This window comes from Phlebotomus argentipes, unplaced genomic scaffold (assembly GCF_947086385.1).
Source record: "Phlebotomus argentipes unplaced genomic scaffold, Phlebotomus argentipes genome assembly contig_5, whole genome shotgun sequence".
Taxonomy (NCBI): Eukaryota; Metazoa; Arthropoda; class Insecta; order Diptera; family Psychodidae; genus Phlebotomus; species Phlebotomus argentipes.
In genome coordinates, this window is record NW_026776165.1 from 3694069 (window position 1) to 3716880 (window position 22812).

Genomic DNA, 22812 nt, shown 5'->3' on the forward strand with positions numbered 1-22812 from the left:
TTTCGTCCTGTTGAACTGAATTCATATTAAATAAAGTCCTAACTTCGCCTTGAAACGCTTTCTCGTTCGTATGTTATTCATACTCTGTATTTTACACTAGCGCCGCCAGACGGCCGCCAATATAAGCGGTAAAAAGCGTAAAGTTACAACGCAAATTCGTAGCTTTTATGAATTGAAACACGAAATCTGTAAAGTTGCAGTGTTTTTTTTACTTACCTTTCTTTTGCTAAAAATCTCCTGAAAAACCACGGAAAAAAACCTTTCATGCCAAAGTGAAAGACAAAATGTTACATTTTACATACAATCTTTATTTTAAAACAATTATTTTCTCAGTTATGTTTATTACTTGATATGCGTAAAGACGTCTTAAGGATTTGTTTGTTTTTTTTTTTCTCTTGTGATCTCCATAATAATTTCTCATTGTGAAATGTCTCCAAAAAATGTCTACCATATAATTTTTCATCAATCTAATTTCAATTTCATTTTTTTTGTACAAATGTTTGTGATTTTGAGAAATATTTTTGAGCGTTTTGGCCATCTTTTTCTTTTTTCTTTTTGTCAATCTCTCTAAACTCTAAAGTTCACTGTTTTGATGGTTTTTTTTTATTTATTTCATAAAAATAAGTTGTTTTTAAAAAATAATAATAAGTAACATATTTTAAAAAATAATGCGAAACAATTTATTTCCTTTTCTTTCAAAAATTCCAATAAAAAATGCTTAAAAATTCAACATTGTTTGTTCTCCAAACTCTTTACACCACTTCGATATCTTGTATTTCCCTTCATTTTCTTTCTTTCTTTCTATCTTTTTTTTGGTAACTATTTCGTTTCATGGAAGTAAAAATATAATTAGTTATCTGTTCACCTTAAACTATTTTTTCTTTTTCTTCTTCTTCTTTTACTCTTATCGTGATAACTTGTTGCTTTGTTCCTTTAACAACTACAATTTATTAGTTTTAATTACAAAATATTGAGTGGCATTTTTTAGGAAACAAATATTATTTTTATGCGCTATTTTGTGAAGTTGATAATTCATTTACTTTTAACACAACCTTTAATAATACATCATCAGTTTGGTATACCACAATTAATTATAAAGAGAGAGGCATAAAAATATGGCTAAAGTAGCAGGAAATTGTTGTGAAGAAAAAGCGTACAAGAGGGAAAAAAAGAGAGAGAGAAAGAAGATGAAGGGAGAAGGAAGGACGATAAGAAGGGCGAACGGAAAGGGAAACGCAATAGAAAATTTCATGCTACTTTCTTGAATCACAAATGCAGTTTTTCTTACATTTTTTTTCTTCTCTTTTTTTCTACCTTTTATCGCGTAAATCAGTTTTCTTCTTCGTCTTCTTCTAACTTGTAATTGCAATTTCTGTGTCTTCTTTTCGTCTTTCACCAATCATTGTGAAGAATAACCAAAACACTAAAAATGTTTGTCATTCTTTGCCTTCTTTTTCTTTTCTCCACTTAACTTGTTTTCTACACTTTGAAAAATTTTTCTCGATAAAATTTGTATGATATTCTTTGTTTTCTTCTTTATTACCACTTTTTTTTTGCTCCACTAAATTTAATAGAATACATGAAAATTGTTTACTCAATTTAATATGTCGAAAATATTCACTTTTAGAGTCTTTCCTAATATTTTATTCAAAATTCTCTCTTCTTCTTCTGCAATTCCTTCTCCGCAGCGATTCTCCTTCCCAAATCTCTCTCGCACACAACAAACTAACCAAAAAAAAAACATAGAGATACACAATGGAAAACGTTTTCGGTCTCTCTTCAATTTTTTTTTCTCTTCATCGTCCATCTCTGCTTGTGCATCACATAGAAAATAAAATGCGAAAAATGTGTTCTTCCAGCATTCTTTTGTGCCTAATTTTCTTCTCTGCTCTCTTCGCTATTCATCTGCTCTTCGAGGGTGTTTTTTTTTTCTTCTCTTTTGATTCTTCTGCACATATTCACATGAGGAGAGAGAAAAAAATGCGTGCAGGTACCCGAGAAAGAGACGATTTTCAGAGCTTCTTCTTCTCTATTTTCACATCATTCCTCAAAAATATATATAAAAAAAAACGTCTCTGTGGCGAAGGAGGATCGAAGGGAGGATGTTTTTTGTCCTTCTTTTCTCTTCGACAAAAATCATTCAGCAGATGAATTTCTCAAATATTAGACATTACTCTTTAGGTACTTTACATCTAAATTTATAGAGCAATTCTCAATTACACACAGACATGTTAAAAACTTCACACATGTAAAGTTTTTAACATTCGAAATTAATAAGGAAAAAACATTCCTTGCTATTCTCACTGAAACAATGTTTTAAGTGTTTTAAGTGCCACCCCAAAATGTGTAAGAGAGGAAAAATGGTGAAATTTGGCAAAATTACTAAAATTCAAGCTCATAATTGGTAAATCTGTGATAAACAGAATTTATCGGAAACATAATTTATGTTTATGCTTGAAAATTAGAGCCACAATTGCAGATTGATTCAATTTTGCAAGATATTTGCAGATTTAAATCTGTCACTCATTTGCTTTTGACACATTTCACATTCTTTAAAACAACCTCTGAAGGTCGTTGTTAAATTACACATTCTGGCGATACAAAATGACTTAACACATGTTGACCAGAGTAGCAAAGGCGTGTGTTAAACCAATATAACACAATTTTTTTTTACCATTTTTACATATATTTTGTGTGTGACTCAGAATTGCTCCATTAGTTAATATTTAATTACACATTCAATATTTTTTTGCCTTTTTTTTAATTTAGAGGGTGGGTTTTTTTTCTCTATTACGCCATCTTCTTCCACTTCATCGGGAAGTGAGACAGGTTTCTTTTTTGTCGATTGGATTTAAGGTGAGCAGAAAATATAACACACTATCTATTACGCACTCTTGAGGTCCTTCAGATCATCCTGAGGTAGATGGTTTGCTATGTTTTGTCTCCTGAATAGATCTCCTAGTTTCTTGTCTTCCTTCCTTTTGCTAAAACACTGTCATCAATTCCCCTCTTTATTAACTACTCAATTTTTTATATATATATATATTTAAAATCTTTCTCCTTTTTTTTCATTTACGTATGTATTAATATTAATTAAATATTGATTTAGCATCAAATATTTTCTATAATTTGTTTTCTTTTTTTTATTTCTCTTAAAATTCCATCATTTCTTGCCTTGCTTTTTAATACCATATTTAAATATGTTAAGATTGCTGATATGGAATCTGACTTAATACATTTAAACTCTATCGTCTTCAAAATAGTATCTCTCTCTCTCTCTCTCTCTTCAGTGTCTCTCGCATCCCCTTATTCACCCGCATTCTTCTTCTCTTTTAAGATTTACAAAATGAAAAATAAAGTGTCAGTTAAGATCGTTGGTCAATATTCTTTAAAAATTCGGCATAAAATTGCTATATTCGATTTTTTTCTTTTCTTTTACTTTATCTCTTTCAACTGTGTCTATTTCATTCCTATTATTTTTTTCTCACAATATTTTAACTATATTCAATATTTGTACTTTGCTGGCTTTCATTAGAAAAAACTCTTGTATATAGAAAAAAATAAAAAAAAACAAACAAAATAAACAGCGACAATCTCATGAGAGGTAGTTTAAGTAGTTTCATTGTAGTTTCATTCCTTTGACGGTCGTAAATCACAATAAATTGTTCTATAAGAAATCTCTATGTAGGTAAAAAATGTTTTTTTTTTATTCTTCTTAAAGTTGTATTTCTTTATCTATGTCTTGTTTCTTTTTTTTTGTTTTCTTTGCTATCTCTACTCGCGAAGGTGTACATCACACTTCGCGAACACTCCTGAATCTCTGGTCCCTGGCGCCAGTAGCGCCTTAGGACCTTTGCAATGTTGGCATCTCGGAGAGAAAGGACTTTTCTTGATCTCTAGGAATTGGAAAATAAAAGTGTTTCATCTACGAAAAGCTTCGGGAATCTACACAGAGCCACTGATTGGCTCTCGCAGAACACGCCCACTTTGATGCCCCGCCCATTGTCGTAACTCCCGTCTAACTAAAACGGTCCGTTTCCGAAGAGGAAACTAATCAGGCAATTTTGGAGTGGAAGCAGTGAAATTCATCATGCAATGTTGTTGACTAACAATTGAAGGGGAAAATTTGGCCACATTGAAAGAACAGCCTACAACTTACCGAACGCCAGGCTCTGTGTAGGTCACAAGCTCTCCCCCAAAACCGGGAAAAGGGTCACAGTACTTGTCTAATCTTCTATATATTTGCTAGAGTACAATTATTGCTCAACGGCGCTGTGAGGGAAAACCAACCGAAAGTGAGCCTAGTGTCCTAGGATGACGTTGTTGGGCGCATTTGCGGCGGCGGCGGCGGCGGCGGTGGCCTTCTTGTTGGCGTTCTTGCCGCCGCCCGACTGCTTCTTCACGCCGGCCGCCTTCTTCCTGTGCACCTCCTTGTGCTTCATGAGGTGGTCCTTGCGGATGAAGCCCTTGCCGCACGTGTCGCAGGAGTAGGGCTTGTAGCCGGTGTGGAGGCACTGGTGGCGCCTCAGGTCCGTCTTGTGGTTGAACTGCTTGGGGCACTGGTCGCACTTGAAGGGCTTCTCGCCCAGGTGCTTCACCACGTGCTCCTCGTGCGTCTGGTCGCAGGGGAATCTCTTGCCGCAGCGCTGGCACTTGTAGGGCTTCTCGCCGCTGTGGAAGGTCTTATTGTGCTGCGTGAGATAGCACGCCTTGTTGAACACCTTGTCGCACTCCAGACACTTGAGCGGCTCCTGGCTCTGGCCCTTCTTCGTGCTCCTCGGCGCGCGGCGCGGCTTCGCCTGGCGCGCCGACGACGTCACGCTGGGCGACGACGGGGAGCCGGGCGGCGCCACGGCGCCCATCTGCGGCGTCAGCGGCCGCCCCATCACGGTGTCCGGCGGCATGTCCGGCGAGAAGGGCGGCACGGTGTCGCCGATGGTGTGCGCGAAGCGCGTGACGGGTGTGTCGATGTCGAACGCCGGCGGCTCATAGCCGGCCAGCGAGTGGTACGCCTCCCGATCGTCCTCGCCGTGATCACCAATAATAGTGGGATAGCTCGCCTGCGGCTCCGCCCGGAGCAATGGGATTGTGAGCTGGCATGCCGTAGGCGTAGCCGGCCTGTACGGCGGCGGCTCCATTATTGAACTGATGATGAGCTGGCTGGATGGGTGGATGGTGTGGATGGTAGTAAGTGGTGGCACCTCCTGGTGGGACGCCGGCGTGATGGCCATGTTCAGCAGGCCCCTCGGCTGGGAGGCATGGAGGGCGGAGGGACCTGCTTCCCCGTTTGGGGGATTTGGACAGAATTGCTGTGGCTGATACACGCTGTTGCTCTGCGTCACCTGACCCAGGAGGCCACCACGAAAATCCCCACCGGTGTACTGCGCCGCGCCGAAGTCCCCGTCGCCCGCCTCCATGGCCGAGGTGGCCGGCGGCTCGGGGGCGCTCATGTGGTGGTTGTTCTTGGCCTCGCGCGCCGGATGGTGGTGCGCACTGATGGGCAGCGTGGCCGGGTCCGGCTGCCCGCTGCTCTTCACCGCGTTCTTGTGCAGCGTCGTGTTGTAGTGGCGTTTCAAGTGGCCGGAGCTCGTGAACCACTTATTGCACGCCGTGCAGTTGTACGTCTTCGGCCGGCGCGCCTCGTTCGACTTCCACGAGGAGCTCTTGGTCTGCTGGCCGCTGGGCAGCGACGACGTGGCCGGCTCGAACTGCGTGCGGAACGCCTCGCTCTCCGCCGGCGTGGTGGTGGTAGGGAAGTCCGACTGGCTCGTGGACACTTGGTTATTGCTCGAGTCCGCGAACATCTTCACGTCCGGCGGCGGCAGAATCGTCTGCGACATGTATTCACCCTTCGACTGGCCGTACTCCGCCTTGGCGCCGCTCAGCACGGGCGGCGCGTAGGGCGCCTTCATGGGTGGGAAGTACTGCGGCTTGAGCGTCTGCTGCTGCGGCATGTAGCTGGACTGCGGCTCGTGCCACATGAGGCTGTGCCGCTGCATCGACTGCAGCGGATGCAGCGAGTGCATCGGCGGCAGCACCGTGTTGTCCGCCAGCACGCCCTCGTGATGGTGCTGCGGATAGACCACCTTCTGCGAATCCAGGTCCAGGATGTCCGACGTCGTCTCCTCCTTGATGTACGCATGCTGCGGCGCCTGCTGGCCACCCATGGGATACGCCATCGAGTCTGTGTCCTGCCCATCGCCGTGCTGCGTGGCACAATGCTCATTCAGGACATTCACGGAGTCACACACGAAGCCACACTTGTCGCACTGCTTCGGAGATACCATCTGATGATCGCCTTCAGTTGCCATTTGCTGCTTTTTTGTGGTTCAGCAGAAGGAGAGAAAAAGAGAAAAACAAGGACGAACATCAAAATCGGCCACATTTTCTTATGAACAAGGAAGAAATGACAAAAATTGCCCAAGATTTTGCCACAAATTTGACGTTTAGAAGGGAAATTAAGGATTCACGTGGCAGAAAAGCTTCCTTGATTGCAAATTCATGACATTTTTCGATAGAAAATCTCCAACTGATTCTACTAATTGTTCATTTGCAAAGGAGAAATTCAAAGAATTGAAAGGTGAAATAGTCTTAAATTGCAGTCAAACGCATTTTTGGGGAAAAATTTTAAATTTTCAAACATATCTTTAAATGTTTTTGAATTGTAAATGAATATTTCTGATTTAAAAGTTCAAATAAAGTATGAAAAAGTTGATAAAATGTACTCAAAGACTGTTAAAAATCGACTTTTAAAAAGTGATATTTTCAGTAAATCAACTCAAAATCCCTCAAAAATCAATTAAAACACTGTTAAAAGGTGAATAGAAATATTTTAAGTGACACAGAGTTGAAATTCTTCAGAAATTCCACCACTTTCACCCCATTTGAGGGCGAAAGATTCGCCACTGACCCAAATTCTAATGAAATTCATTAGAAACTTTTCATTCACTTTCACTCTCGGTGGAAAATTTGCATCACGTGAAGATTTGCTGTTCTCTGTCGGGGTGCAAAAGAAGGGTTTTTTTTGAGGGGCGGTTAGAGGATCACTTTCACTATGAATAGCACAGAATGCGTGTGCATTTTTTTTACCCAGGGAAACGGCCACTGAAACATGGTGAGGAACTGCATGGAAACTTCGTCCTGCGGAGCTAATCAGTAGGTAAACTTGTGACTGTGCGGCACGCAGAGACAGGAGTGAAGCCAGGTATTTGGCGAGACGGAGGAAAAGTGGGCTGCAGAAGGTCTAAATGACCCGAAGGGTCAGAAATCAAATTTAATTACGGCAATATTTTTCCGTCTCTCGCTCTCCTCTTTCAACCCTCCATAAAAGTGCGCTTTTCTCTCTCTCACTCTCTCACTCTCTTTCTGTATTTCTTACGACGGAGCAAAAGTGAAACTCTAAAGACAAATTTCTGGACAACATTTAACAACACATCCCAAGAAAAATTCATCTTCAAACTCTCTCAAAATTCACGCAAATTTTCCATCCACCGGCGCGCGAGAGATTTTGTCCCAAAAGGTGACGAGAGTTCAATCTCTGCCTTTTCGGACATTTCTCTTCCAGGGCCAGGAATAAAAAAAATCGCCTGCGTAGGCAAAAATGCCCCTTCTTTTTCGCCATTTGAATAATTTAGCGCGCAAAGGGTGGGACGCCAGGGGGATTAAAAACACCCTCGGCGGGCGTCGGAGGCGCGCAAAAGGAGTTGAAAATTGCGTCGCTCGACCGACCGTTCTCTGGACGCCTCTTTTCTGGTCACTTCACACCAAGGCGCAGCGACTCGTGACTATTTGTACAGTCGCAAAACTTTCAGCACCTCTCAAAAGTGGCTGGTGAAATATTTAGAATGTTTTCATTGCAAATTGAGGTATTTTCTGAATGATTTTGCGGAGAAAAATCAATTTTATTGATTTTTTTGAGGTTATGTGATTAATTTAAAACCAATTCTGGCCATTAAATAACCCTAAAATTTAGAAATTTGGTGTTTAAACTAAGAATATTACTCTTTTCTCAACAAGATTTGAGCATTTTGGTTCGAATAAAACTTCATATTGACTGAAAATAGGATTCATAATCAATCATAACCTCAAAAAATATGATTTCAGTCTAAAATAATGTCTCTTTTCTTAGTTATTTTCGCAGTTTGTGCTTAAAATTGGCAAATTCAACCTCATTATTTAGTGAAAACATTGTGATATCCGCTGTAATTACTCAATTTCAGATTCGAAAGGATTAAAATTAGTCTAAAGAAGGCTTTTTAAGCTGGATTTAAAACCGCATAATTTGATCAGAAATTTTCCAAAGACAAAAATCAAGACAGAAATTATTTTTGAACAATTCCTGGGATATTGAGATCAACTCAGGCAATCTGACGTCTCAGCATTTGAAGAGCTTAAACTTGTTGAGACGGAAAAACCAAGATCAAATTGTGATAAGTTAGAAATCAATAAGAAAAGCAATTGAAGAAGTCTAAAAAATGCCTTTCAAAGGCGTTCAGAAGTCTCTGAAGTGTTGAAGATTCATCAGAGTGCAAAAGTTTTAACTCATTTTACCTGAAAGTGATTTTGCAACACAATTTGAGGAGTTTCCAAACAAGAAGAATTTATCTCTTAATCGCCATGAGAGTTATTTCTTAAGATATTTAACACTTTTAGCCACTTTTTTTTGCTCTTTCTGTGCTTTTTGACTTCTTGCGAACTCTAACGGAATTCACTCAAGTTAAACCAGAGATAAACCAATACGTTAAGTAAAAGCTGATCCAATTGTCGTGAATTTTGTTCAAAGATCCTAATGTGCAACTTCTGGTTTTTTTTCTTGAGGTTAAGACAGTTTTTAGAGTAAGTTCATCATGTTTCTCTCTGTAAATGCAAAACTGAAGAGATTCATGTACACAAGAGTATCCTAAGGATCAACCTTGAATATTGGCAAGACGACAGCGAAGGGTTGAAGGCGAGTATTGGGAAATCTTGCGGGGCTTAAGAGGTGGGGAAATGGGGTTGATTGCGGGGCTAAAAGGCGGACAGCGGGCGAGATGTTCGCCCCCTGGCGCCGGCGGACTCACCATTCTGACGGAGGTGGAGTTGATGATGGTGTCGGAGAGCGGCGCCGCGGCCGCGGAGGTGCTGGCGAGGTGGTGCGGGGGCGAGGGCGGAGTGTGGTTGTTGATGGGCTGCTGATAGGGGTGATAACGGTGTGAAGGCACTGGTTTGTACTCGTGTTGCTGCCGCGGCTGCTGGCCCATCATCTGCATGCCGTCGTAGTTGTTGAGCAGGCCGTAGCCGGGCTCGTAGGGCGGGGCGAGGAAGGGGTGGCCGTAGTAGCCGGGCTGCTGCCCGTAGCGCGCGTCCTCGAAGGCCGTGGTGGAGCAGATCTGGTGCAGTGGCGACGGCGGCTTGTTGTCGCTGGAGTCCGCCGGGGCGGCGACGGGATTCTGCTGGTGGCCGGCCTTGTCGTCGGCCGGCGCGCCGCTGGGTGTCTTGCGCTTGAATGGCTGATTGTTGTTCTCCGAGTCCGTGGGCGACACGGAGGCACCCTCGCTGGGCGACGTGATCCTCATGGTTGATGTTGGCGATGGGGCGCTGTTCCAGCGGCCGGCACTCTCATGGTTGAAGTGGATGTGCACTCGCAGCGACGCCGCGGTGTCCACCATCAAACCACAGAAGCCGCAGACCAGATTCGCCGGCTTGTGCTCGCTCGGATGCTTCTGGCTCGGCCGATTCTGACTGGCCATCTAGCGCTTCCCTCGCGCGTCACACCGCCACTGAGGAGCACATTTCCTTCGCGCCTCAGAGTCGCAAACTTTTCCGCCGCACAACAAAATGCCAACACACTCCGGACGAGCGCGAAGGGCCCCGAAGGGACACAACAGACAGAGAGAGTGAGAAGTGTGTGTGTAATCAACAGATGCTCTCGTCTCCAAGTGCCTGTCAAAAATCCTTCCTCCGGACTCACTTTGGGGCATCCGCCGTGTCTCCGGCTGTCCCGTAAGCTCCCTGCACTGGCCGATGCAAGTCCTGCGGATCAGGAAAATCACTCACTTTGCTCTCGCTCAGCGCGCTCTTCTCTCTCTCTCGCTCTGTCTCTCGGCGAAACGGCACAAAAGAAACTTTTCGGAAGAACACCAACAACAACAAAAAAAAACTGATTAAATTTTGTCCCGCGCTTTTTCTCTGGGTCCAAGGCAAGATAAACAACTCAGGGCAGAAGAGCCAGAAATTCACGGGCTTCACAAGCGCACAAAAGTGGGCAAAAGAAGAAGGAAAAATTGACGGAAAAGAAGGGAGAGAACTAAAAAGGGAAGAAAAAAAAGCGCCCGAAAAGTCCTGAGCAGAGCTCTCTCGTTGGAGTCTCTTATTATTCACACTCAAACGGTATCATTTTGGCCCACAGTGGAGATTACAGGCGAGACTCTCTTTCCAGTCAAATTGTCCCCAACAAACAACTCTTGGGCTTCCACTCTTCTGGAGTTTTTGGTCTGTTTGCCACTTTTGTCCACCACACACACGACCGCACAGTTCAACTCGTCGAAGCCAAATGAACGAACGCTGCGAAATACAACAAGACGATGCCATCCTCTGGCTATGTACTCACATCTTCACATAAGAGAGGCTAATAGATGCGCGAGCGAGACGACTATACACCATTACAGGTGTACATTTTTACTGTAGCAGCGATTTCCTGTAGAAAATAATCTCTTCTCCCGGCAAAACGAAGCTCTGTGCTGGGCGACGGAGGGCCACAGTTCGGCCCCTGAGTGAGACGGAATCATCAATTTCATATTTAATTACAATTCCATGCGATGTGCTCAAGATTCCCGCTCTGGCACTATGCAAAATACAGCCTCTCCTCCCCCTCGGGGAGCCGGACTCCCCTATACACGCAGCGTCCAGGCGGAGAGATAGATCCTAGATGGCCAGGCCAGATAGCCAGCCCACCACCCTCCCTCTGCTCGAAGCACTCTCCTCGAGAAGGGTGAATTGAATTCTGGGGGTTGCGGCAGAAGATGGGCACTTTCTCCTCTCTCACTGGATTTGGTTAAAAATGCAAAAATCAATAAAACGACCACCCTCGTGTCCACACACATCCTCTCTCTCTCATCTCCGACATTCCGGGGGCGCGCACGGTGCGGCCGGGGAGGGAGAGATGTATGGCTATTTCAAAAATTAATTCGCCCAAGCAATGCCTTTCCAAGGGGATGTGGAGGAAAAATATTTATACGCGCACTTCCACAAAGGGGACACAGCGAAGGGTTTCGCAAGACACTTCCTCAAAATGATTTCTCTTGATTGATTTATTTGAAAGTGGTAGTTTTCACCCCTTTCTTTTCAAATCGCCCCACAGCCAACGGATCGCAGAATAGGGAAGTGACGCGCACAGGGTGAGATGAGAAGAGAGCCGAAGGAGAAGAAACACATGAGAATGTTGCATTAAAAGAGTGAGAAAATACTCGAGTCGCTCGATAAGTAACACTCGGTTTTGCTTAACACAACTTTCCCATGATTTCACTGTTAAATTATAAATTATTAGCATCAATTCCGGTTTAGTATCAAATTCAGTTACTATCAAATCCAGTTTCATGTTATTTTTACAAATAAAAATTCATTTGAGATATTTAGGAAAATTAATTTTTCTTATAAAATGTTCTCAATAAAATTAGATTATCTGAAAACAAAGTTAAAAGACTAAAATATCAAATTATTATTGATTTAAACATAAATGATATTTTTTTATAATAGAAGTATTTAATTCTAGTCTTTTAAAATAAATGTATGAAATTTTTATTTTTATTTTTATTCTTATTATTATTAATTTTTTATCTATTTTTTTTTATTGAAAGTGTAACTAGGATTTCAAAAAAATTATTTTTATATTTTGTATAATCGCGATTGTATATTAAAACTAAATTCTATTTCATAATTACTTAAAAAAAACTATTTTTTTACATCTAATTTTAGGGGAAAAATAGGTTTTATATAGACTTATCAGTCATTGAACTGTCGATTTGTGTTAAAAAAGAAAATTCCCCTAAATTCGTATCGATAAGTGTCGATAAGTTCAACAACACTTGTCGACATTTCACTGAAGTTGTTCTAAATATTGATTTCTTTAAGAGTTCTTGAGGAAAATTCCCAACAGTCATTAATGACGATAACTTCTGCAACAACTCCTGCGTCTCTTTTGGATATTATTGCTCAACGGTGGAAAAAAATTGTGTGCTGCGGAAGAAGAGGAGCGAGATCATTTGTGAAAAATACGAGAATCATCCACTTTTTTTGTGTGTGTTTATCTTGGGAAATATTTAATTAAGCATCCCTCGGCTCAATTGCATCGCAGGATCTGGAGAGAAAGACGACACAGAAGCGCACAAAAGTGCCGTTTTCGGTGCATCTTCAGCGCTATTGTGGTGAATCGCGAGGAGTGTCTCAGGATGTTGGACTTTTTGGCTGTGATTTGAGATTTCCCTGTGGTTCCCGAGGAAGAAGAAGATGGTTTCGAAGAGGCACGAAAATAGAGGCGTTGTGAGTCCATTTTGTGTGGATATCCCTCTTCTGGTGAAGGGTTGGCAAAATGTATATAGACAAAAGTGAGATGGAGAGAAAATTTTAAGAGGAGATCCTTCTTCATCTTGAGGCCAGCGACAGTGTGGAGTTTTTGGGAAAAGGCAGGCAGGAAAATGGTAAATGTGTGATATGTTGAACACAGTTTTGGGCCTCTTTCTCTCTCTCATGGCTCTGCCGATGTCCCTCCGGCACACAGGGCCAAGGATGGTAGGGAAGGACGCTGAGGGGAGACGCGAAGGGATGACTCTCGGGTGGTGGTATTTGTATTTGAGAAGGCACACAAGAGTTTGCTCGAAAACACCCCGTTGCCGGCGAGTGTGTGGTGTGAGTTAAAATACACACATCAGCATTTGCATGAATTTTCTCTCTCTCCCTCCTCGCACACCGCCTCCCCCCCCACCTAGCCACCCCTTCGCCTCCCAACCCTTGGCCATGGGCCAGAGGCTGGGTGGCGAAGAGAGAGAGAGAGAGATGTGGGCTGAAAAGCGAACAACCCTTTCCCAGGACGAAGGCACAACCCCACCTCCTCCCTCGCTTCACACACGCTGAGATATTCCCAGCACTCGAAGGGTGGGTGGGGGGAGGGTGGATAGAAGTTGCCCAAGCACGAATTAATGTCATGGACATTTACTATGTGTGTACTTTACTTGTACACATTCGGATCCGACACCCCCGCCTCGGATGCCGTATAGGCAAAATTTCCAGCCGCACTCGCTCTCGAATTTCTCTACATAATCTAACCCCCGCGCCGTAAATTCATCCCCCAGCACAGAGCGGCACGTATCTTAGCCACGAGGCGGCCCAGGACATGGCGAGATCTATCCGGGCGTCCTGGGAATGCCATTAAATATCCATGTGAGTGCGCGCGCGAAATTCTACATTCATGCTGGTGGAAAATTCACAGGACGGCGGGGGGCGCAGGACAGAGTGGACGCGCGGGGCGGACAAATAGAAAGTATTTGGGGCTGTCGTATTTGGGGGGCGGGAGAGTGCCCGAAAAGCGCTCGCTTCCCCGAGCGCGCTTCTCCCCCTTTTTCAATGTATTTCACAAGACCGCTTCGGACACTAAGTCTAAAATTGAAGAAAGGGTTCCACAAGCCACCCCCTTATCCTATATGTAAAATACATAACATTGAAACATTCAGTTTTCGGTCGGTCGATATCTCAAGTAGCCTCCCTGCGTCCACCCACATCCCCTCACCCCTTGCGAGTTTGAGAGGCCCCGCTCTCGCCCCCCGATCCACTCCTTTCCCTCTATGGCTCTCTCCCCCCAACCCGTCAGTATACACATTATAATCGCCTCTGCTGGCTGCCGCTTTCACTTGCCTTTCCCCATCGTCTCACCAGCGCCCGGCCTTCCCTCGCAGTCTTCCACTTTCACTCTCGCCCTATGGCCACCCACTCAGCCATCACAGCACCACCCGCACCCACACCAGCGCCCAGCATCAGTGTGTGTATCACGCACTGTAGATAGGGCTGTGTATATTGAACGACCAAGCCGCCCCGACCCTCGCTTCCACCCGCACACACCAGTTAAGAGACTGGCGCTCCTCTGCTGCTGCCGGACTAACATGAAAATGGAAATTCGCGTGGAAGCAGAGACGAATCCACCGGACGGGCGCCGCAGCATCCTTTCGCCCGTGCCGCCACGGGGCGATAGATGGCTCTGTGCCGATGTGAGCTAGTCAAACTGAGATCTGTTTCTCTGGGGAATTCGGCCATGTTTGTTTTTCTTCAATTTGTTGTTTTCAAAACTCCCAAAATAGTGTTTAAAGCAAATTGAAATGAAATATTTGTAGTTAATCTTAAGTTTAAAAATTCTAATGTTTAAAATTTTTCATATCCAAATATTTAAAACTTTTAAAACAGTGTTGATTGTTTTAAAGTGTTTAAATACTTCAAATTTGATATGATAATTAGTTTTTACTGAAAGTCTATTGAATATAAAGATTTCCACAGCTTTCACTGGCGCAACATTGGATATCTGCAGAGGAATCGGTGCTTGATAAAATCGCTGTGCGTGGCATTTGTGCTGCAAATCCTCTATTAGGCCATGCAAAATCCCATTAAACAAAGTCCTCGTCCATTAAACCCAATGCAAGGGTGGAAATTTGCCTGAAAAGTAGCGATAGGGTTGATGTGTTATCACCTTTAAAGGCGTCCAAACTCCTTGAGACGCCCAACATTGCAATACATCCACTTTAAAGTGTTCTGAATGCGTCCCTGTTTTATGTCCACTGCGCCGCGCGGACGTAATTTAAATTTCTCTCCTTGCGTCGCTGTAAGTCCAAACTTCTACATTTTCGCATGTTCCGTATAAACGTAATGGATTTCAATGCTTCCAACACAAATTCCCCCTTTTTTCCTCTTGGCCAAGTGTGTGCGAGAGAGGGAGAGCGAGCAAGCACACCAACTGAGTCTCGGGGTACCCCCAGTGAAAATACACCCCATCCCCCCAAACATCTCAGATGCTGTGTGCGCCCTTTACTCTGTGGCCGCCCGTCGCACTCGCACAGCACACTGGCCGGGCGCGCGGCGTCTCGCTCGCACACAGGGTGGCGCCCCACACCGCCACTTTGTACAAACACACGACTTTTGCGATATCTCGAAAGCAGGTCCACTCCGAAGGGTGTTTGGCTGAATCAGTCCACCCCCCCTCACACCCCATCCACCCCCCAGCCCAGCGCTTTAACACTCTCGCTCTCGCTCACATCCTTCCTATATTATTCATATAAGTCCCCCACACTTCCCTCCCCCCGCCCCACGGGGATGCTGGCCTCACCAGATCGGCCCCGGTCTATATGCTAAGGAGGTCCCCTCTCGTCCGCCCACACGTCTCCCCCGCCGCCCTGCCGATGCTCCTTGTCCACCCCCGGCGCCCCATGTGAAAATATATGATTTTATGTTAAACTATATGCTGTTTTACATACGCACACACACGCACACGCACGGCAGATGGGAAATGTGCGTAGGCAAGAGAGCTGGGCAGTGTGGGTGGCCAAGGGCCATATAAGGAGTGGAATATGTGCTGTCTCGGGCCCCGGCTAAAACTGAAAACACACTTTCCAGGGGTGGGTGGCTTTTTGAGAGCCACCAGCCAATCCAATAGTAGTGTACAATTTCATCAGCCCACCCCGCCCGGCGCCCACACCACGGCGCCGTCCAAAAACTTACCATACCAAAAAGTACAAAAGGGGGTTGAGCGGGGGTGCGGGGGTTGCGTCCGTATCTCACGGAGAGCCGAGAGCCTGTATAGCAACGCCGCACTTGCCGAAATATCTCTCTAAACAGAACACAAGCCTGTGCCCGAGTGGCGGGGGCGCGCGCCCAGAGGGGCTCTCAATGGGGTTTTCATCTTAAATTTAAACTTTAAACTATACAAACACACACACACGCACGCCATTTCCACACACCCCCGGCAATTGCCGAGAAACCGACGTTCAAGTCATTGGGAAATGAATGTGATTAAATTTCAACATTGCCGAGGATGCTGAGATGATTCTGGCGCGCTTGGAAACTTGCCTGTGAGATAATTCTGGTCGCCTTTTGATGAGAGAAATTGAGTGGGTTGACTTTTATAGTGGAAAATCATACGAAGAGAGAGTGTGTGTTTCTCAACATCACAAATGGACCTTTCCCAGAGGCACAAACTATATATCCCATTAATACCCCTTACAGTTAAGGGCGTTTCCCCCCATATTTGGCGTGGCTTCTTGTCGCAATTTAAATTCTCAACTGGCCCAGAGACTTTTGAGAAAATGGAAGTCATATATCAACTAATTGGAGTGGCACACACCCAAGAAGGACATGAAGAAGAAAAAAATGGGGAGAATTGCACTGTGAGGCACTTTTGCACAATAAAAATATCCTTTCTTCCTGCAATTTCTACCATGTGACGATGGATTTTTGATCATTATTACAGTAAATCAGTTCCTGAGAAATCCAAGGACTATATTGCCTTGACAACACCAACAATCAGGACATCTGATTTATTGCCTTCACTTCTTGCAACATTCTGGAAAAAGAGAAGTCAATTTTCTAAATTTACCTCAGCGACACGAAAATATCTGGTTAGTTTTTCTTTTGGTCACGATTTTCGTCTCAAATCAAGAAGTAACGTAAGATTTTAGTTCATGCAAACATTGCTTAATCTTAATTGATAAGCCTGTGTTTGATTGGTTTTCTGTCAATTGACAAAAATAACCGTATTTCAATGAAAATCAATCAAATGCTTCTTTACAAGCTTGTTTCTTGGGTGAAACTGCAGCAATTCTGAATTATTGTCAAATTAGAAGTAAAAATGTGCGAAAAAGTAGAGAATTTGACGGAGAAATTGGATTTTTTTTAATGAATTTCCAGTGCAACTGGGCGGAGCATTCTAGTGGGCGGAGCCAAATTGTCAAAAAAATTCAATTCAATTAAATGCTCGATAAATTGATTTGCTGCAGATAATGAATAATCTTCATCTTTCCTCACTCTTTCTTCTTGGTTAATTAATGAATATATTGAGATTCTTTTTATGCGCAAAAATCCTTCCGGTTTTTGGGTCAATTAAACTCAGCTGGAGGCGGAAAATGATCTCAAGATGGTTGAATTTCCATGAATTTCTCAGTCACTGTCGTCAGAATGTCCAGGGCTCGTGAACCAGGTCGAAAGGGATGCTTTTTTTATGCTCGATGGAGTGTGATTGAGGAAAATTGGGAGAGAAAAATAAATACAGAAAAGAAGCTGGACTGCATGTTCTCAAAAGTGAGGAACTTGCCAAGAAAATGTGTGCGTCTTTCTTCTTCTTTTTTTTCGCCTCTCCGTTGGCCGAGGGAGAAAATAATCGACAACCCTTGCAAATTTTCCATCATTTTCTCATCGTTTCGCCTCGTCCTCCGCACACAGGCCACCGGGAGAGGGTGGAAATTCACGAGAGATGGTCGATTTAAAGTGATACATGGACGGACTCTCGCCCTCACATGGACGGGAGAAATTTTCACTTTCTCTCACTCTCACTCGATCGATTGCAGAGGGTGAAATCGCCAAAGGATTTCCCATTCTATTTTGCATTAATATTGAAATATTCTCGCTCTCCTCTCTCTTCCTTGGGCGTTCAGTGAATTTTTAACGAGGACTTTTTACACCAACGCAAAATGTCACACATTTCTGCTGGGATAATGGTGTGAAAATGAGAGAAAATCTATTATCAGCACAGAAAGTCTTTGATTTTCTCCACTCTCATGGTTGAAAATCATTAAAATTTCGCACTTTTAGTGCTTTTAGTGTAGGAAAATCAGTTGAAATTCAATCGCCTCTCAACAGGACTGAGGCGCTCTCTAGTGGCCAGCACGCGACATTTCCCGCCGGTTTCCAGTCCCTTCAGAGCGCTTTCAGCTGTCATCGAACAGTTTCCACAAACAAATCCGCGTGATTTTTGGTGTTTTTGGCCGCGATGTCTGGGCAGGATTTGCTCTCTGACCAGGGCTTGAGGCTCGACGGGCGACGTGCTGGGGAGCTGCGGCGGATTCAGTGCAAGCTGGGCGTGTTCAGTCAACCGGACGGCAGTGCATATCTGGAGCAGGGAAACACCAAAGTCCTCGCCGCCGTTTACGGGCCTCACCAGGCTTCCTCCAAGAGGATGAACGTGGAGGAGGCGGTGATCAACTGCGAGTACAGCATGGCCACGTTCTCCACGGGTGAGCGGAAGCGGCGCACGCACAGCGACAGGAAGTCCAAGGAGATGACAATGCACATCCAGCAGGCGTTGAGCGCTGCCATCAAACTCGAGCTCTATCCGCGCTCGCAGATCGACGTGTTCGTGGAGGTGCTGCAGGCGGACGGCGGCAACTACTGTGCGGCCATCAACGCCGCCACTCTGGCCCTCATCGACGCCGGCGTCTGCCTGCGGGAGTTCGTGTGCGCGTGCACGGCGTCGCTGGCCAACGGGAAGGTGCCGATGATGGACGTGTCGCACATCGAGGAGGTCAGCGGCGGAGCCACGCTCACTGTCGCCTCCCTGCCGTCGTCCGGGAAGATCGCCTTCCTGGAGATGTCCCAGAGATTCCACCTCGACGATCTGCCCAGAGTGCTGGAGCACGCGCTCGCGGGATGCCGCGAGGTGAAGCGCGTGCTGGATCAGGCTGTCCGGGAGCACGTGCTGCGCGTGGGCTCAGCAGGCGACTGGGGCGCTATCACCAAGTAGAGAATAAAGTATTTTTCCGCTAAGAAACTGCAAGACTTTTAATCTTTGTCACTCCCTCAGCTGGAAAATGACTCCATTTGCATTTTTAACCCTTGCAGGTAACTAGGAAAATGAGATTTATTTGAATTCCTGTCTATTCTATTTATTCAATTTATTCATTCTCGAAGCATTAACAGGTGAAAATAACGTGAATCTATGTTTCTAATAATAATAATAGATAAAAATGCTTCAGATTTAGCTAAAATCTGTGCTTTCTGAGGTGGTTTTTAATGGCGTTCAATGTGTGAGCAACATTTTTCTTCAATTGCTGAGCTAGATAGATTTACTAACTTGACTGTGTGTCCATAGAGTATGTCGATCCAAACGACAAATCACTTGGAGAGTCTCATCAGCACCATCAAGTATTGATACATGGCTCTGAAGCACTGGAAAAGGTGAAAAATCGACAAATAAATCGCTTTACAGAAGACGCTAAGGAAAGACGTTTGCTTACTGTGATCAGCGTCTCGAAGTTGAGTGGGAAAAAGGACATTGCCGACGGAACGACGACATTCTGGAGCATGTGAATGATGCTCGAGTACGTCTTCTGCTTCCGCGATGGCAGCAAATACCACTTCGTCCCATTGACTCGCATCTGCACTCGCTCCACGCGCATCATGTAGATTTCGCCAAATGTGCAGAGCGTGAATATTTGCCAGGAGAAGAGAACAACCAGCACAATTCCGTTCATCCACATCTTCTGCAGCAGCACGAACAGCGCAATGGCGTCACTAATCATGCTGCTGGAAATCACCACATAAGAATGGAAACCGAAGATTTTGTCCTGAATTCTCATGAATTTGTTGTGCTTCTGCAGCGCCAGCATAATTACACGGATGTAATCATTCAGCTGCTTGTTGTTCACTTCAATTTCCTGATCTTGTCTCTCCAAGAACGCCGTGAGATCTTCACAGGCGACGGCAATTGCCTCAATCTGTCCACACCCGATGGCAATGGAGTTGATGAACATGAACTCCGTGATGAAGTAAATGCGATTCCAGAATATTATCATGATTATGTAGTACGCGAGATTGATGGCGTATCCCGAGGTGGTTTTCTCGTCCAGCACGGGCAGAACAGAGATGAGCGGCAAGAGTTTGGAGCCAGCCACGGCGTAGGTCAGCACACACAGCATCACCAGACCCGTGCCCAGCACAATGTAGATGCGATGGACAATCGGACGAGCCCAGTTGCAGAATTTGATGTACTTCTCCAAAACACTGCGTGCTCTGGCGTTCTCCTCGAAAATGGCGGCGAAATCGCGAGCGCAGTAAGCGAATTCCGCCATGTTTGGCCTGTCCGAAATCTGCACGTAGACTTTGGCACAACCCTGAAGCATCATGCCAAAGGCGAGAATGGCTGTCGTCATATCTTCCAGATTGTCGGAGAATCGATAAATGGACGTGGAGGTGTTCACAAAGTATGTCAGTGAGATGATGAGTGTGGCGTAGGTCTTGATGTTGTGGGACGTGACAATAGCGCCATGCTCAAAAGTGTTGCATCCGGTAAACTGCAGAAGATTGCTCTGCTGCAAGAATGTATCGAAGCACGCCAGAGCCAGACTTTCACGATTTTCGGCCATTTTGAGAGTGGAAAAAATGCAAAATACACCAACAGTGTCGATGCGAACAATCTTTCTCTGAAACTAATACAATGCGTCGCATGCGCCAGTTAATATCCTTAGTTTTGTATGCATGGAAGCTAGAAGGCTAATTAAACAGGTGCAAAAGTCTCGCATAAAAGTTTGTAATTGTGTTGAGAGTGTTTTTACACGTGGAGAACAAAGTTTTGTCATTGGTGTTTGAAAGGAGGTCATGAAAAGCACTCATGTGGATTACTTTGCGGGTGAATTGGGATCTCTGGAGTCAATTTGGAATGTGACAAATGTGAATCGTAATTTTTATTTTAAGTATTTTCGCTGAATTCCTCGAAATATCTTGGGGAAAACTAGTCAATAAATGAATTAAATATTGGAGCAATTCTTAGTCACGCAAGAAATATAAAAAATTTGTTATTTTCTATTCTGATTCGCATGTGTTAAACCATTTTTTAACGCTTGAACGTGTAATTTTAACACGATCTCCAGAGAGATTGTTTTAATTAATGTGTCAAAATCAGAGTGACAGATCGGAAACTGCAGATTAACTTATAAAAAATGCTGAATCTGCTGGTGAAATCATTCAAAACTCTAAAACACTGTCTTAGCGAGAATACAAAAGTGTGTTTTTCCTTGATTTTAAAAATTCCTCGTATTATCCACGTATTATTTACACATCAATCACAGTAGCGAGTTGAAGAAGAAAACTCAGTTTCTTCATGAAAGCATTTTCCCCGAGGAACTTTCACACATGAATATTTTAAATGCACCTCTTTTTGGTGTCACTGTGCGAATGCGTATGAAATCCAGGTAAGAGAACTGCGTCGAGAGGTTTTCTAGTGTGAAATCAGTATTAAAAGTTTGCTTCAGAACAGATTGCAAAAGAAAACATTCCAAACATTCTAAAAGGTGTATGAAGAATGACTCAATTTTAGAGTCAAATGAAGTCTTATATGCTAACGCAGCCCCGCCGCGAAATTTGTTCCTGCGCAAACCTCAATTTCAAACTCTTCTTCGCGATTTATTTATTCATGCTGCGATAATCACACCAATTTTCACACACTTATCGGAACGCTCAGGACTCGTAATGAATTCACGTGATTAAATCGATTTGATAAATAAATATATCAACAGAATAAAGCGCTTTATTGCCTACTGAAAGTCACTCAAGAAGTCCGCCAGGAGTTTTTCTCTGCTGCGCTCTCGGACGGCGGCAACGAAGGCGTCCAGCACTTCTCGTCCCTCGAGGACACCCTTGAGATTGTGCACGGTGCCGTCCTCGATCCGGTGGTCAGTCACTCTGTCCTGGTTGAAGTTGTACGTGCGGATCTTCTCGTTCCGCATGCTCGTGCCCACTTGCTTCTTGCGCGTGCTTCGCGTCGACGCCAGCTGAGCCTCGAGTTGCACTTCGTAGAGGCGCGCCTGGAGCTTCTTCAGCGCCAGCTCGCGGTTCTTGATCTGGCTCTTGCCCGCCTGGCACTCCACCGCCATCCCGGACGGCAGGTGTGTGATCCGCACGGCGCTGTCCGTCGTGTTCACGTGCTGCCCGCCGGCGCCGGTGGCGCGCTTCGTCTCGATCTTGAGATCCTTGTCGTGCAGCACGACAGTGACGTCGTCCGGGCGCGGGATGATGGCCACGGAGACGGTGCTGGTGTGCACCCGACCGGACTTCTCCGTCGCCGGGATGCGCTGCACACGATGGACGCCTCCTTCGCGCTTCAGCGACTGAAAGGCGTCCTGACCAGTGATGCACAGACTGGCATGGCGAATGCCACCGATTTCCATCTGATCCTCCTCGAGAACCTCAGTCTCCCAGCCCCTGGAAAGCCGACTGTAGCATTATTCGCCTGGAATAGTCGAATTCCTAACGACAATTTACCTGAAATCACAGTATTTCGCGTACATGTCGTAAAGATCTCTGGCGAAGAGCATCGCTTCCTTCCCACCAACGCCAGCAGTCACTTCCAGGACGAATGACTGATAGTTGTCACCCTCGGATTCATTCACTAGCGCCTGCAGGAGTTCCTCGTGAATCTCACTCAGAGTGTTCTTGAGTTCAATCTCCTCTTCAGCGGCCAATTCCCGGAACTCCTTGTCTTTCTCCTCCTGTGCGATTTTCCTCAATGTGGCAATATTCTCCACGATCCTCTCCCTGCGGTCTATCACCTCGCACATCTCTGAGAGCTGGTGCCATCGCCTTCCCTTGTGCTGACTCTCGGAGAACTCCTTCCGGATCTCTTCCAGGTACTTCACAAACGCCTCCTTTGACCAGATGTCAGTGGAATCACTGCTCAAACTGGTGCTGTAACATCTCTGCTGTCCAACGGACACTGTGGCGATGAATGACCGCCTCAGAGTGGTCAGGAAATGGGATTTTCCGCCAGGAAACAGCTTTCGCAGCATTTCAACTTCGTGTGGAAGATTTGTGGAA

At 44.9% G+C, this 22812-nt stretch overlaps 3 protein-coding genes across 3 annotated transcripts; 1 reads left to right on the forward strand and 2 right to left on the reverse strand.

Moving 5' to 3' along the window:
* Window positions 1-688: 688 nt before the first annotated feature.
* LOC132266116 (zinc finger protein 628) lies at window positions 689-10336 on the reverse strand. The gene is made up of 2 exons (XM_059766958.1): window positions 9060-10336; window positions 689-6314 (listed from the first exon to the last, which is right to left on the reverse strand). The coding sequence occupies exons 1-2, from the start codon at window positions 9726-9728 to the stop codon at window positions 4302-4304; spliced, it is 2682 nt and encodes an 893-aa protein (XP_059622941.1). The 5' UTR covers window positions 9729-10336; the 3' UTR covers window positions 689-4301.
* Window positions 10337-17957: 7621 nt separating this feature from the next.
* On the forward strand, window positions 17958-18763 carry LOC132266111 (exosome complex component RRP41). The gene has a single exon (XM_059766951.1). It carries the CDS (start codon window positions 17996-17998, stop codon window positions 18743-18745), a length of 750 nt encoding a protein of 249 aa, XP_059622934.1. The 5' UTR covers window positions 17958-17995; the 3' UTR covers window positions 18746-18763.
* A 2637-nt stretch (window positions 18764-21400) lies between these two features.
* Window positions 21401-22805, reverse strand: LOC132255425 (peptide chain release factor 1-like, mitochondrial). Its single transcript, XM_059751446.1, has 2 exons — window positions 22261-22805; window positions 21401-22200 (listed from the first exon to the last, which is right to left on the reverse strand). The coding sequence occupies exons 1-2, from the start codon at window positions 22782-22784 to the stop codon at window positions 21534-21536; spliced, it is 1191 nt and encodes a 396-aa protein (XP_059607429.1). The 5' UTR covers window positions 22785-22805; the 3' UTR covers window positions 21401-21533.
* Between the last annotated feature and the right edge of the window lie 7 nt (window positions 22806-22812).